Source organism: Sinocyclocheilus anshuiensis, unplaced genomic scaffold, assembly GCF_001515605.1.
Source record: "Sinocyclocheilus anshuiensis isolate Anshui unplaced genomic scaffold, SAMN03320099.WGS_v1.1 scaffold186, whole genome shotgun sequence".
Lineage (NCBI taxonomy): Eukaryota > Metazoa > Chordata > Actinopteri > Cypriniformes > Cyprinidae > Sinocyclocheilus > Sinocyclocheilus anshuiensis.
Genome location: NW_015542355.1, coordinates 796,551 through 813,187, shown reverse-complemented (window position 1 = coordinate 813,187; position 16,637 = coordinate 796,551). Strand labels below are relative to the sequence as shown.

Genomic DNA, 16,637 nt, shown 5'->3' with positions numbered 1-16,637 from the left:
GACAAATGTATAACAGCCAAGTTGTCCAAAATAAATGTATAATAAATGTTTTTTTTTTGGAGTAAATATTTCCCCCATTCTCTGTGTTGACCTCAGTGCGTGCAGTATCTATCTGTCTTCTCCGCATGCGTTCACCCTGAGTTCAGCTCTAGTTAGGGAGACACAGGATGGGCAGTCAGTTTCCTCACCTATCCGAGCACAAGAGCACCACCGACCGCGCGCTGAGCGCGTTCTCTCTGTCTCCTGGAGTATTTCTGCAGATTTTCTCAAACAGGCAACCCGTTTCAGCACCCCCGGAGGTGTTCACGCACTGAACATCCTCTCGCAGATGCGATTAGTTTGTGCGGGTCCAATTAAAGTGAATTTGAACACGACGAGGCTCAGAACGAGGCTGAAGCATCTTAAAGAGCGCGCGAGCAACATATGTGCTGCCTCTGAAGACTCGGTACAGCACCTCAGTGTGTCTGAAAACGCTTGAAAAAACGTCTCACCCAACTTGCTGAAAACTTTCAAGGAATATTTACGAGCATTTTGAAGGGATTTCCAGTCAGAAGCACTGAGAAAAACTAATACTTTTGGAGATATTTAGAGGACGGAATACGAAGTGAACGCTGCGTTCCGATCCGAGGGGATTCACATTTACGCTCTTTCAGTTATACGGTTCTTCTCTGCGGACGGAAGTTTGAGTGTTCTGACGGGAAAAATGGACATAACTGGTTATTTTGAGCTGCAGTGGAAATGCCTGATTGTTGTGGCTCTAAGACTGCTGTTCCTTGTGCCCGCAGGAGTGCCAGCGAGAAGCGGAGAATCTTATTTAAAGGACAACATCACTGTCAGACAAGGAGACAGTGCTGTCTTGAAGTAAGTCAGTGATTATATTATTTACATTATGATAAGTGTATATATACGTTTTATGTTACGTGCTTTTTCATTAAAAAGCTTGTTGGGACCGTCTTGCAAACATTAGAATGTTTATTTAATCAACGATGTGGTCAGAAGATATCATTTCTTATTTAATCATTTTAGTTAATAAACTCGTGTTAGTTTTAAGTGTTCTTGTTTAATTTTTATTGAGCTATAAATATTATTATTAGCCTATGCTGTTTGCTGTTTGCATGTCTCATTTTTCTACTGGAGTTGTTTTGGGAATCCGTGGTGAGATGCAAGTAATGCAATATGCAATCAGCATGCAGTCTGGTCTATGTAATCAGCTTTGGTGGCCTATTTAGATAAGTAGTTCATCAACAAATCAAATGTAAGTTCGACTCAATTCTCCATTCCCTCTCTTTCAGTCATTCTCCCTCTCCCATCTCGCTCATGCCTGATTTTTCTCAATCCCCTTCCCCTCTGTCTCAGTCACACTCACACACACACACACACACACACACACACACACACACACTCATTTGTGGACGCCCACATGCACTTACAGTAGCATAATTGTTTCCTTACTTTTCCTCTAATGGTTATTCCGTGAAGTTATATAAATGTGGGCAACAAGGCAGTCGTTTTTCCTGTAGGGGGACTGAGAGTAAAGTATGCCTCTGTTATACCAGACGCAGCGGGGGACGTTTTGTGTAGCATGAGACAGTGGCCTGTGCTTGTGTCCTTTGACGCTTGGCTCCAGAACCTCTGTCTAAAAGAATGTAATTTTTGTCTGGAACAAAGCTGTGCAACAAAACCGCTGAGGATGGCAACAGTCCATCGAGCTGTATAGACCCTTATCGGAGTTTGATGCATGAAAAACACTCTTTTGAATAAAGAGACATTCATGTGCAGAATGCTTGTTTTTTTTTTTTGTGTTTCTAACAAAATGTGCATATATCCATTTTGTTAATGGATGGATGGATGAATGGACTGACATAGATAGAAGTGGAGAACTTCATTCTATTAACTCCTTTCCCGCCAGCATTTTTTTTAAAAGTTGCCATGCCACTGCCAGCATTTTTGATGATTTTCACTAAAATTTCATGGCCTCCAGAATATTTTGTTTTATGAACATCTGAACATGCAATACATCAAAATAAAGAACAGAGCCTCTACTTAAAAAAAAAAAGTTTTATTCCAGCTTCAAGCATTCTTTTTTTTTATCAACACTTGAATGTAGGTAAGTTTAATAATAAAAAAGATTTTGAGCAAAAAGCAGAGAAAATCACGTTTTTATCAAATACTACATCTGGATCATATTCAGTAGGATGATCAAAGCAAACACGCAGATCTCTTACATTAACACCCCAAAGCTTGCACAGTCCTTTGCCACTTCCTGGATCGCCATTTCAATCGGTAACATTAGGCAGTGTTAAGAATTAAAAAAGGAAATTATCCCGTTCTTTCTCGTCTCCACCAAAGTTTTCTCACATGCGTGTATACATTAAGAGAGAGAGATATAGGAATTAAGAGTAGAGAGAGAGAGAGAGAGCACAGATGGGAGAAGGGAAAAACACAAAGGGAGAGAAAGGGAGGGCAAGAGTAAGAGAGGGGATTAGGTCACACGCACACACACAAACACACACACACACACATATAAGAAACATCTGGAAGAGAGTGTACTTTTTCTAACAGGCAGTTTTCATTTATATGCTGTTTATAGTTGATGATCGCATTGTTTTACATGTGCATATGCATACATACGAGATCGCTCATTTCTGCGTCTTCCTCGCATGTGTTTTTGATCGGCACATTCTAGACTCATTCAGGAGATGCGTAATAGCTCCCCCGAACGTATATAACAGCGAGAACGCAGAAACCCGGAAAATTCCGTGTTTGGCGGGGAAAGAGTTAAAGCTGATATATTTAATTGCTCTCTTACAGTGTTCAAACTAGTTTGAATGTATATATTTATTTTGAATATATGTGTTGAATATATACTTGTGGGGCTAGATGTGTGGGGTGGGGGTGCCCATTGTGTGTGTGTGTGTGTGTGTGTGTGTAAAGCAAATAAGGCCCTCAACTTGAATCAGCGTTTGTGAATGAATCTACTATAATCATTATATTACTATATATTGAGGGCACACAGAGACACAGTCTTGAGGGCCTCAAGACTGTGTCCCTGTGTGCCCTCAAATATATAGTAATATAATGATTATAGTAGATTCATTCACAAACGCTGATTCATCCAGTTACGAAACAAGTCTTTACAAATGAGACATTGGCTTCTTCATTCAAATTCATTAATATACTGTATACAAAAGTCCATTACTATATACACAATATAGCACAGCCTTGAGTGCCTTATTTGCTTTTTGTCAAGCCAAGAATGGTGCTATCAATTTTATAATAATAAATAAAATATATGATTTAATTAAAGAAAATGGGGGAAAGAAAATGGATATATATTTTATAATAATAAATAAAATATATGATTTAATTAAAGAACATGGGGGAAAGAAAATGGATATATTATTTTTAATGCAAAAATCTTATTTATTAAATAAATGCGTCTCATTCACATAATTTCTGGTCTGTATGTATACATATATTTTGTTCATTCATTTGTTTAGTCTTTGTCTTGTTGGCTGAAATGTTTGGGATTGGGCTGAACTGTAAAAATGCTTATGGTTTCTCTAAATAAACTTGTTGATAATGAAAAAAATTTTTTTCCAGAGGAAACAAAGACTAAAATTGAACAATTGCTAGTAGATAATAAAGTACTTAATAATAGTATATTGTTACTCCTATTGACATCAACATCTGAATCACTGTCAGTTGTTTATAATAAACAAGCCAAATATTTGTCAGAAGTTACAATAATTTATTGATGGTTTAAAGAGATATTCGATATTAATTCTGTTGGCATTGTCTCAACACTCCGAACTTTTCAGTGTCATTTGAATTTGATTTTATGTGCTTGAATATAAAATCATATACTTGCCACAGTGAATGCACTAAGGATCCAAATTGCACAAATAATAATAATACAAAAAAAAATCAGCATTAAATAGAAAGAATGAAATAGATGCTGGAAGTGTTGACTTTTGACTTTCTGATCTGTGAACTGTGTTACACTCATGTCTTGCAGACACCAGAGAATCTCCGGACCTCATTTCTTCTCCTTTTTTCCACTTGAAGTCCTTCCACTTAAGAATTAAATGTGTCATACCATCTGTCAGCCCAGAGTGCTGCTTTCCCCCTCCTTCTCTTTTAATTTAGCCATTCAAATAAACTTTGATTTTCTCGGTTATGTGGCACAGTTAGTTTTAGGTCTTCCACTCTTGATTCTATAGAATCCTGCAGATATCAGTTAAATCAGCTTGATTCACAATTGCATTTAGCTTAAAGCAACCCATCTCCTTGACTGTAAGAACATAACGCAAATGGAAATGAATACATTTCCATAGCAACATTATATCTTGTAAGTTCATGGTTGTGTTGGTGCCACAATTCAGAAGTCAGGTTAAATCAGGTGGAAAAGAACATTAAGGACATCTGGAGTCTTTTTTGTATTGATCGCCATCACTCATGTCATGTATTTTACTTTTGATCATGAGCGCAGCTTTTGCATATTGGAGAACTGTTGAGACAAGCTGTCACAAACACCGTCACACTGATGGCAGAGTGCTCTGCGTGCCCCAACTTCTCTATAGTGCCGATCCAAATGGCGACTGCTGCTGTGTGCCTGTGCACACCTGGAGATGTGTGGTGATTTATCTATCCCCCAAAGAAAAGTCATTTCAGCTCAGCCAAAGCAAATGAAGGGTGGCAGACTTTAGCCAAGCCAGCCATGGTTTCTACCTGAAAAAAAAAAAAGACATTTCTAAGGCAGTATTTTTCCTCTTGTGTTTTTGAGGGGAAAACGCACAACATTGTGGCAGAGCCTGTTTGCTTTAACTGCATGTGAAAGGTTGTCACGTTTTTGATTTGGACCTTGAAGCACTGAAAAAAGAAACGTCTGACTTATCGATGTAGTGTGAAGCTGTAAGCTGTTGCATTTTGATAGTGTTTTAAAAATACATAAGCCGCCGTAGGTTGATTGACAGCGTCTTGTAGTCTACAAATTATTTGAATACCGACTGAGGTTTCAGTGCATAATTTGCCAGCAACACTTCAATTTTGTGTTGTTGTTGTTGGCTTAATACAAGTGATGAATATTAAGTGAGTAATTAATGAAAGTAACGAGGTTATTCATCATCTGGTGGCAAAAGACGGAACAAAAACTAAGAAAAAGTGAAAAGTGCCAACAAAAATGTAGTAGACACTAGAAAACTATTTGGCCGTTTAATCTCTCTCTCTCTCTCTCTCTCTCTCTCTCTCTCTATCATCTATATACAAAAATGATTAAGCAGCACTAGTGTTTTCAACATTGACAATAGCAATGTTACTGGAGTAATGGCTGATGGAAAATCAGCTTTGCTTCACAGGAATACATTTTAAAATTAATGAAAATAGAGAAGTTATTTTAGATTATTTTAATAATATTTCTTAATATTATTGTTTTGCTGTATTTTTGATCAAATAAATCTGTACTATTTATTACTTTCTCCACAGGAAGAAAGGTTTTGAGCACATTTGGGAAAGCTGAAAGCAAACCTTCTCTAGTAAATGTTAAAGTAGCCATTACAACCACAAAGTAATTGTAGGTTGATTTAAGCAAAAAGATGGATAGTCTACTTTATCAGTTAATTTCATGTGGTTTCCAATATCCATGTGTTGTCACAGAGAGGAATTTGCGCAATAAAAACAGGTTGTTTACTCTGATCTCCCCAGTGACACATCCCAGCCGTTTAATGGTATTTCTAGCTTTTATTTATAAACAACCAATTATGTTCATCCCCCAGGAAACACTTTTATGGACACAAAAATAATGTTAATGCCAGTGTAGGAGTTATTTTTTGGTACTTTATTAAAAGAAAGGAAAAAGAGCTGTCAGTCAGAGTGACCTAACTCAGGAATTCAATATCACTCTTATTAGTAAACTTATTGATCTTAACCTGAGGTGTTAGGCTAACACGGACACTTAATTGTTTGTCCTTTATTATTCAGTTGATTAAACTGCTGGTTTGATTAAATCACACAGAGTAACAAGCACTCAGCACTAGGGCTGTGCGATATGGACAAAAAAAAACTATCGCGATGTCTTTGATCAATTTTGCGATTTCGATTTTAATCACGATTTTGACACACACAGACATGCTTTACAGTCATAAATGCATTGAATTTGAAACATAATCAATAAATATAATTTTGTTTAACTACCACCAGGAGTGCCATCTATTATTGCCTTGTTTATCTAACAAGGCAATAATAAAGTGCACTTTTCCTTGTTTTAAATCTAGCCAAAAAGCCATGTGTATTTAACTTTAATTATATGCATTTATGGTGTAATTACTAAATTTCTGTGCCAATCCATGTTATTTTTTACTGCGAATAATGCGCTGTCACTTTCAGCGCGTGCAGCACAGCAGAAATAGACACCTGAAGCGCACTGCCGGAGCACAATCGCGTGCAGTTTGAACGCTCTGATCCGTTAACATGGGCGCGGAAAAAATCCGCATCACAGACGGAGTGTGTGAACCTGGCGTTACGTTTGTATGCCCGCCCGGTCTGTTCTGTTCTCGTGCTCCATTTAGGCGCGCTGCATTCTGATTGGTTCGGATAGCATACTGCGGGAGGTCGGGGGCGCGGAAAATCGTGATTTTATGACGATTTTGATTAATCGCACAGCCCTACTCAGCACGCAAGGAATGTCGCTAACAGATCCAAAAAATACTTAATGAACATGAAAGTAAGATTTTTTTTAATTTATTACCCTTTTATGCTTAAACAATGTCCCTAAGCAGTAAAGCAGTAAAATATTCAGTGCAGATATGTTCAGACCCTCAACAAGTACCAGCACCACTGATGGAGCTCAAACAGCAGAAAACAATGCACTACAACATGTTATTAATTGAACTGAGGGTCAGGCAGGCAGGATGATGAAGTCTTAAGTGGACGCCCCCTGACCCGACTGTCAGAGTGACAGATTGTTGAAAGCTTCTCACAATGGTGATCTCCCTTATCAACATGTCAGCTCTGGGAATTTCAGCATAGTTTTTGTAGCAGAAACACGACACTTTTTTCACACAGTTAGCTTGTATTGTCTCAAACTGTATTTTGGCTGTCTGTTCATATTGTGGTACGGCCCAGGTCTTATATAACTTCACAAATCACTACAAGTCTGCTTAATGAATGAATGCAGGGTATTTCAAGCCTAGTTCACCCTAGAATAAAAACTCTGTCAGCACTGTCTTTCCAACCAGCATGACTTTCTTTCTTCTGTGGAATACAAAATTTTTTTTTTTTGAAGAACAGTTTTTGACATCACTATGGCTGTGAGCCTCAACAATCATGTATTTAAAGACATAGTTTCAGTTAACACAACATTACACATATCTTAACAGTGCAAATATTGCAATAAACAGTAAAAAAGAAATAACAGTAAAGTAATATTTCTGAATGATTTAATCCTGCTAGTGCATGCTGGGAACGGTAGTTCTGCCTCCAGCCCCACAGACACAGTTTAATCGTGCAATTGCATTAGGCGGTGTGAAATAAGCAAGTATTGCTTATATTCTACCCTATTCTATTCCAAGTCCACCCACTTGGAGATTTGAGGCATGATATATATTCATGTTTTTCCAGGCAGATATGCAGAGAAAGGATTATTTTTAACAAAACGATACCTGAGTCACAGGTGTGTGTCCTCTTCATATACTATGGATATTTTTGTCTTAAAACACATTTCAAAATGATTTCTTGCTAATTAGATTCATACAAAGATCAAGCTGCATGTCACACCTATACCTCACACTATTCACACCCCATGCAAAATGCTTAGAATTTATATTATTGTTTTATTTTATTTTATTTTATTTTATTTTATTTTATTCTTTTATTTTATTTAATTTTTATTGTCATATGGCATAAACCAACAATCCTGGAGCAGCAATCGGAATTCACTATCATTAAACATATATTCATACAGTATATAGAGATAATAGAGAGATAATCAATAAGTGATGTGATGATGCACTCTGCTGTTAAATTATGTATTTTAGCGAGTGTTCTGAAAGGGACTCTATAGTCATGGGTCAATTGATGTTATTCTTTGTGGAGTGCACAGCTCTCATTTGTCTGCCTTGGGGTGCTCATCTTATAAAATTAGCACAGGAGCAAGGGCAGGCCATACTCTCTTTGTAATGCTCCACCCGGTCACTGTCTTATGGGTTCAAGTTTAACGTGATGCTTCTAATGATTTGCACACTAATGATCTGAACTCTTTTCTTGGTTATTACTTAACAGGACCAATAAAGACTTAGTTCAAAGCATTTGCTTTCTGAGGTAATTTTTATCTGAAGATTAATTTTATTTTATTAAAAAAATATATATATTCACTTTTACAGATTGTTAACATCACTGCTTGGTATTACAGCAAAAAAATAATTTCATGAATTCATGAATAAATGAATGCACAAATAATGATACTACAGTATCATGGTCTTAATAGGAATTCTGCATTTTCCAAAGGTTTGGCATGGACATGAGGATCTTACCTATTCAGACATGACTTTTTTATACTATAGAAGGTTCATTCTCTAGGGTTTCAGGGACAGTGAAGTTCTGTATTGATAGATCGGTCCTTCCCCCACCACAGTCACTCTTAGAAGAGCTTGGCAATGTTCAGTTCATTGAACCTTTAGACAAAATCCTAAAAAGTATCATATTTCATACATCAGGCTTTTATGGCTCTTATAGCGTAATATAGTGAGAATATGGAGCTTACACTCAAAGAGCAGAAAGAAAACACCTCAGTTTTATTCAGAGATAAATATGTAATTTAATGCAGTTGTTGATATTTATATGACCAAATTCTGAAATTCTGATAGCTTGTAATGTGTACAGCAGACTGCTTACATAAAATACATATAAATAATATGTCTTAGTAAGATGATATTTAAAAGCTTAGTTTTATGATCAAAAACATAAAGCAGTGCAATACAATGATGATTTAGATATCCTCAAATGCATGATACACACACACACACACACACACACACACACACACACACACACACACACACACACACACACACACACACACATTTTTTAGAAAGTAAACCTAAGTTGCTTCAGACCGGTAAGTGTTCTTGAAATATTACTAACGATATAAAAGTTATTACGTTTACTGTGTCTTAAAATGAATTTTTACAGCAAAAAGACTCGTGCACCACTACCTGAAGGGGGACATTATGCTAAAAGGCCTGTAACTTGCTAAAATGAAGTATAAATCATGTATAATTTGATATATTCTAATATATTATTTTTTACTTGTTCTTTGATTTGTTGTAATTGGGAAATAATTGTAGCTCTCCTTTTACATTAGGGTTTACTTGTGTCTGGGGGGTCATTGGTCTGTTTCATCTTTTGCTGATTGCTACAAATCAAAACCTTACAGATATCATCTGTGATTTGCTTTGCTCCCTCTCAGGAACTGACAGTCCAGCCACTGTGATTCGCCATGCTTATTTGCTGCTGAGCAAGTCAAATATGAATGCTTTTTCAGTTTTTCAGAAGATATGGCAAGATTAAACTTGCTTCACTAAAACAACAAACATCTAACATGACTTTCTCCTTTATTCTCTTTTATGAATGATGTATTGCATTGGGACAGTTTTGACGTCTCTGTTCCCTTTCAGATGATTCAGAACATTTTGTTGCAGCAGGTATTCTGAAATCTGATGCTTTACAGTCATGTTTTTGTAATGTGTGAGATAAGCTGAAGTCAGAGTTTACAAAAATCATTTTCTATTTTGTCACTTGCAACGAAAGCATTTTCACTATAATCATGTAGGATCACTTGGTTTGATTTATTTACAGCAATAGTGTAAGTGCAAAGTGCAATACAAGATTTTTTCCTTCTTAGCTTAACACAGTGCTAATTTGCAAATTTAACAACAAAGATTATGTTACTATGCTATTGCTTTATCACTGAGTGTCTCTTTATATTTTACATTAGAAATGACTCTCAGCAATGTATCTTGGGAGTGCCACAGAGCGTGTGTTTTTTTATTATTTGACATTCACAGAAGCTTTCTCTGCACAGTTTACTGTAAGTGCCTAGAGCATGTTTTAAGACAGCAGATGCAGTTTGATGTGCACTGAAGCCTGCAGCTTAGCACTGACCAATATTGACAGACTGATAGAATAGCTATGCTGTTGAAGGCTTGCTTTGCCTTTAGAGACATTAAAAGCATTCACACTTTGATTATCTCTTAAATATACTGTCTGATATTTCTGATGCAATCCCCTGAAAGTAAAAAGCCTTAAATTGGTCTTAATTCGTATTGATTTCATAGCCTACATTAGTAGTCATAGTTTGTAGTCAAAGTTTTGCTGACTTTCCCCAGTTTGGCCTGCCATTTTTTTTTTTTTTTTTTTTTTTTGGCTGATGTGCATACTTTATATAATGTACAATGATAAGGCATTTCCTGCCTAAATAGATTATGATAATATGAATGTGAAGGGTGCCTTTTTTCTTACTTTTTGATGTTTTTGCATTGTTTGAAGCTGTATTTATCGTAGGCACATGAGTCCTGGAAGAAGGAATGCAGTATTACTCTCACTGTGCAAAGAATTTTAATATATACTCTATATTAAAATGACATTTTGCATGTATCGAGCTGGCTTAGGATTAGTTAATAAGTGAATAAAGAAATAGAAACAGACATTTTATGTTTTTAATTTGGCTTGGAAACATTTTGACTTGGAGAGGACCACTTGTGGTGTACCTGGTCAAAAATGACTGACCTACAAAAATTGTTTATAAATTTCTTGTTTTATTTTATTTTATTACCAAACATTGGATTCAATGTCTTTATCAACTTGCTATCTTTAAATGAACACAGATTTCTTTTTGTATTTCCTTTTGGAACATTCTGGAGTTTATGCACCTCAGTTTTTTTAGAGAACATGAACAAAATTATCCACAAAACATGCTTTTTTCAATCAAAAACTGAGGTGCATAAGTTTAGATCAATGCGGACTATGACCAATGAGTTCCAAAAACAAATACAAAACCTGTTCTAATTGAAAGAAAACAAAAAGACTGAATCCAAGATGTGGTGATAATATAGCATAATGATAGATAGGCTATACCAGCAATTTTTAAAAGGCTGATAATTTTTGATCGGTAAAACCACATTTGGTAAAGGATTTTCAGCACAGCACAAGGGTTATAACAACTGCATGTATGCTTCATATATTTTGAATGGTACTGTATTATATGTAAATGTACATTTGTTTAACAGGAAGTGATTTTTTCCCCTATCAGTCATGCTTTCAGAAAATCGGGGAAATAATAGCTTTTAAAATGTGTAACTATATTTCAATAGCCCTCAGACCTATTTGTCTTAAGTAATCGTGATATGCATACCCACAACATGAACTGAACATTTTAACGGTTCGCTTCAGCTCATGCCTGAAGTTCTGATGAAAGCAGAGAGTAGCAAAGCCAGTCTGTGCAGATATTCAGGCACAGATCATTCAGACCCTGTCAGATTTACCTGAATCTTGGCCTCCTCTTGATTCTGTCTTTAAGCCTGACTGGATCTCTGATTGACCAGGGGCAACAGCAAGAAAGATAGAGAGAGGAAAATACTAGCCGCTGGCCTATCTGTCTAAATGTCAGCATTTGTAGGTAAGCAAAAAATCTGCCGAACTCTCAGAAGAATTTGTTTGTTGAAGTGTTTATTTCTTGACATGTAGCAGTAAATGTCTGTGTACCTTTCGTTATATATCTATTTTTCACAGCTTATATACATAAAAGGGATAGTTTACCTAAAAGTCACTATAATGTCATTCAAAACCTGTATGCTGTTATTTTTTTTCCATGGAATGCAAAAGTTTTTTTTTTGAAGACTGCTGTCCAAAGAAGAATTTGGTCTATTTCAGTTTTTTTTTTTTGTAATTTTTGAGGTTAACATGCACTGTTGTATGTAAATAAGTAAGGAAAAAAAACAAGGAGTGTCATAAAACCCCTTTTGTTTGTGGAACTACTTTCTTAGACTAAAATCTGCCATTGCTAGTTCAAAAGATGTCTAACTAGCAACCACTGGGCTGTTAGAAAAAACAAGGAGGCAGAATGATTGTATGATATTGCTTTATAGCAAGTCAATAAACAATCTTAATTTTGAGTAACTTACATTTCAGACACAGTATTGACAGTTACTTTGTTTTTGCACTGCCAGTGAAAATAGGAACTCACAGTAGTGGTGTTTTGTTCTTGAATGAATCCGCATTTTTTAAATGAATGATTCAATGACTTACAAACACCGTTGCTTGTTTCCTTCCTTCCTGAATAATTCAGTAACTCCTGATAACATGTTGTTTTTGTCATTCCTAAATGATTTACAGGTTTTGAATGAATTGGTTAAATGAATGATTCAGTGACTGGCTCATAAACATGGTTGCTTGTTTTGTTCCTGAATGAATCAGCCGTTTTGAATGAATTGGTTACACGAACAATACAATGATTCATTGTCAGTAACTCTCTCAAAAAGACAGTAACTATGCCACCAACTGGCATAACGATGTAACTGCAATGTAACTGCAATGCACAGAACAGTCTTTGAATAACAATGTTTACTTTGAGATGATAGCCAAAATTGGGCAGGGTGAAGTGGCTGTCCCTAATTTAGATGCCACTCACACTAATGGCATTTTGGAGTTTAATAGAGTGACCTCTGGGCTTTTTATATAGACATGTGCAAATGGAGATTAATCAATAATATGCATTTGTTTTGTAGAAAATTAAAGGTTTGCACTGGAACAAAGGAAAAAGAAATAATATGCACACCCCTTTTCGGGTGACCTTTTAATAAAGATTTCATGGCATCTGTAATTTTAATATGAAGCAGAATGAGAACAAAAGAAACTCAAAATGCAAAACCGTTTCCTCACAAGACCGTATCTTCCTATACTGCATGCACAGAGCATAACGTATCACTGGCTGGCAGCGCAAACCTCTGCTCGTGCCCTCGTTTCCTTAGAGGTGCAAATACAATTTTTTTGCTTTCAGCACTGTGAGGTGTGTGTGTGTGTGTGTGTGTGCGTGAGAACTGATGAAGTGCCAGGGCTTCCAAAAGGAACACGAATGGGCTCTCAGGTGTTTTATAAAAGATTGCGGTGCAGTTTTAGATTAGTGCGCATCAGGATTTCCTTTGAAGACAATGGTGTGGTAATTAGGTAGAGTTCTGCAGTAAAAGTGGACTTGATTTTATCAGGGTCTCCAAAGCCCATCATCGACAAAAGCCCAAAGTAATGCAAAGTCAAGCACTGGAGGCTATTAGGCATTCTTGTGCTATCAAAAACATTTGGAGACTTTCATAAAGTAGGATACTATCTGCTGACACTCATGATCAATGTGTTTTCATGCATATTTATGCTCTGACTGTTATGTAATGCATAGTCTCAGCCTCAAATGGCACGTCCACGTTCCAACCACAGTAATTTTTGCTGGCCGTCTGATGCGTATTGCACACAAAACTGGCAGAATACATCAGTTCTGATCTGATTGGCTTCATTGATAATCAGTTTTAAAGTTTAGTAATTTTACCAGTCATTCAGACAGTCACTTCATGCCTGAGTGGGTGGATTTTGGCCATTATCTGCATCGAGGACTCGAAAGTCTTGCATTAACTTGTAACCACATAGCATGCTTTTTATTCGTACTGACTTTCTGTGGATTAATTGCGGGCTCACTTCTCGCAGAGAAACCCGATGTTAAGTGCCCAGCTCAATGGCACAATGGTTATAGAGCAGGACTGTGATATTAGTAAGTCCCCAGTTCCTGTCCCACTCCTGCTCGGGGCTGAACCTTTGTGTCTGTGGTACAGAATCTTAACTATTATGCTACTGCAACCCATGTATTTGCTTGACAGAGAGTTTGACATCTTGAGAGCTAAATCATCTTGAGGTGAAACCTCACAGGCAGCTTGAATGGGCTATTGTTTTTCCCTGGGAATAAAATGTGCTGTAATTAAACTGAAATGGGTTCAGACTTCCTCTCTGTATGACTGCCATGATTTTCAATCTGGTGGTGTGTGAGTTCATGGGCTGGATAGATTTTAATGTATGGGCAGCTGTCACAAAAGTCTCGTGGTTTTGAAGGAAATGGATTGTCACAATCGAAGAAATTTAATTTTTTTCTAAGTGTGGAAAATAACATTTCTATTATTATTCTGTTTATTTTTTCCCAAATAGAGCATCCATCTCCAAAAATGAGTCTGAATGCTCACTAACACTATAGGTGCATAGCAGAACTTATCTTGTTACTAATAAACATGTGTATTGGCTTATTTTTAGGCTTGGTAAATTATTTTAAGTTAATTTTTAAGTGTACACCTTGTATTTACACAGATAATATTTCTCTAATGATGTGCCTGGACAGTCTATACTGTACTGTATTTGTGCTTGTAAAGGTACGTGCCATTTGTAGAAATGCAAACATTTTGTGGAAAATGTAAAAATTAAGATTATGAATTATGTATACCATTCAGAAGTTTGGGTCAGTAAGTTATTATTTTTTTATATCAATGATGCATTAAATTGATCAAAAGTTGACAGTAAAGATATTAGTTACAAAACATTTTTATTTCAAATAATGCTGTTCTTTTGAACTTTATATTCATGAAAGAATCCTGGAAAAATGTCCACAAAAATATTAAGCAGCTGTTTTTAACATTGATAATTATATTATATCTTTTCTCGAGCACAAAATCATATTAGAATGATTTCTGAAAGATCAAGCCTTGGTGAGCAAAACACATATATCAAAATCATGAAAAGATCTTCCAGACCCTAAATGTAATAATGAATCTGACTTGATGTCATTCTGAATGTGCTTTAATGGGTTTTTTTTTTTTTTGCATTTATATAGGCAGCTATTTGCATTGCATTTAGGGCATCTGTTTTCAAATGTTTTTGAAATTCCACACAAATGTTTTTAGACATTTTTGCACAATTAGGTCATGAATAAATACAGTATCCTGACTAGGGATGTCAACGATTAATCGACGATCGATTAATTGTCGAAAAGAGATGTAATCGATTAAAGCTATCAATGGTCGATTAAGCAATTTAATTTTGGGGTGTGTGCGGCTCATGCGCAAAACACGTGCGAGCGGCTGTGAGTGCGGTGACGGAGCTGGATCTTTTGCGAAAATAATTCACTAAATTACAAATTACGCTTTTAATGTGATCCAAACTATAAAAATACATTAAAATAAAAACATGCAAAGTCCTTCAACATATGGAAAGCAATAGCCTAGAAATGTAGTAACTAACTGTTTAATTATAATCTCCCCAGATTGTTTCATAACGGGCACTGCGCTTTGACAGGGCTGCGGGACACGTGCAGGACATTCCTACTTGTTAAATCGTTTCTACGACTTATTAGTTTGAGGCCACGGTCCATGTTTCATTAATTTGTTCCCTAATGATAACCCATTATTTAACTAAAATGAGGGAACAAATTAATAAGTCGTAGGAACGAATTCTTAATTCATGGCCCACGAAATCTTTCATTTCCCACCCGCATGTTTACCACAGTAAGAGATGCAAAAACGTGGATTAAAAGTGAATGACAAGAAAATAAACCTGCGAAATTAGAGGGTGAGATAGTAAGGATTTGGGAAAAGAAAAAATAAATATTAAATTCGTGACCAACCGACAAAACAGTACACAGCCGCGTATGGCTTTAAAAGTATGGGCTCGAACGGCATGAATCCAAAAGCATGGTCACGCTGTAACATTTGCCTGCTAACCAATTATTTATCTTATAAACAAAGCTTTGTACGTCACTTGTGTCATAGTATTCACATAAACATATTTCATGTGAGCAACAGTGTGTTTTGCCGTAGCACCGCCGGTGGAAGCGGTTCACTGTCCGCGTGGCACAGCCCCACACACCGTAGTTCCCTTTCAGTCGGTCACTCTCGACGTCACGTCGGATGACCGACGAAATTGGGATCTCGCTTAGAGAGACCAATCTACTTTGAGTGTAAACTAAACGAGCCAATGCACATTGGCATGCGATTATTGCATCCAGCTGCCGCTGATCACAGCGTGAGTATAAGTAGGCTGCAGATGCAGCGCATATTCAGCTTTTTGCTTCGGAGCCGAGCGATCACATCGTTCTGCTCCTGACTACTCTACTGAGAGAAGAAGACTGAACGAGTTCAGCACGCTCTTGGAGAGCTCTTCGTGTTGGTGGTACGGCGCTTCAGCGGTGGTGGTTTCCCGTGTCGAGTGGGTTGCACACATCAGGCTGCACTACCCCGTTTGTGTTGCAGATGATAATCTCCCCTGTGCGCCTCAGCACGCTAAAAGAGCTTTTTCCCCTAAAAGAGCAATTTCGGGTGCGTCTTTTTAAAGACGACGTTGCGTGGCAAACTTGACGTTACGTCTTTGTAAAGACGATGTGGGTCTTGCTATAGACAACGTATCACCCGGGCATTTCTGGATGCGGTCGTTACCTGGCGCTGGGTGATGGTCACGATCGCTCCCTCACGTGCCTAGGCATGTAGCACGCTGAGGTAGCGTTTGTGGATGAGTCATCTTCTCATTGCGGGAAGATGATCATCTCGGAGTCGCGGCCCAAGCTC

At 37.0% G+C, this 16,637-nt stretch overlaps 1 protein-coding gene across 1 annotated transcript in view; it reads left to right on the top strand.

Moving 5' to 3' along the window:
- Positions 1-303: 303 nt before the first annotated feature.
- The window catches only part of LOC107691701 (opioid-binding protein/cell adhesion molecule-like), a 75,475-nt gene continuing 59,141 nt past the window's right edge, over positions 304-16,637 (top strand). Inside the window, exon 1 of the mRNA XM_016490478.1 lies at positions 304-861. Within this exon, the coding sequence (XP_016345964.1) occupies positions 704-861 (158 nt within the window). The 5' untranslated portion in view covers positions 304-703. The remainder of the gene's footprint in view (positions 862-16,637) is intronic.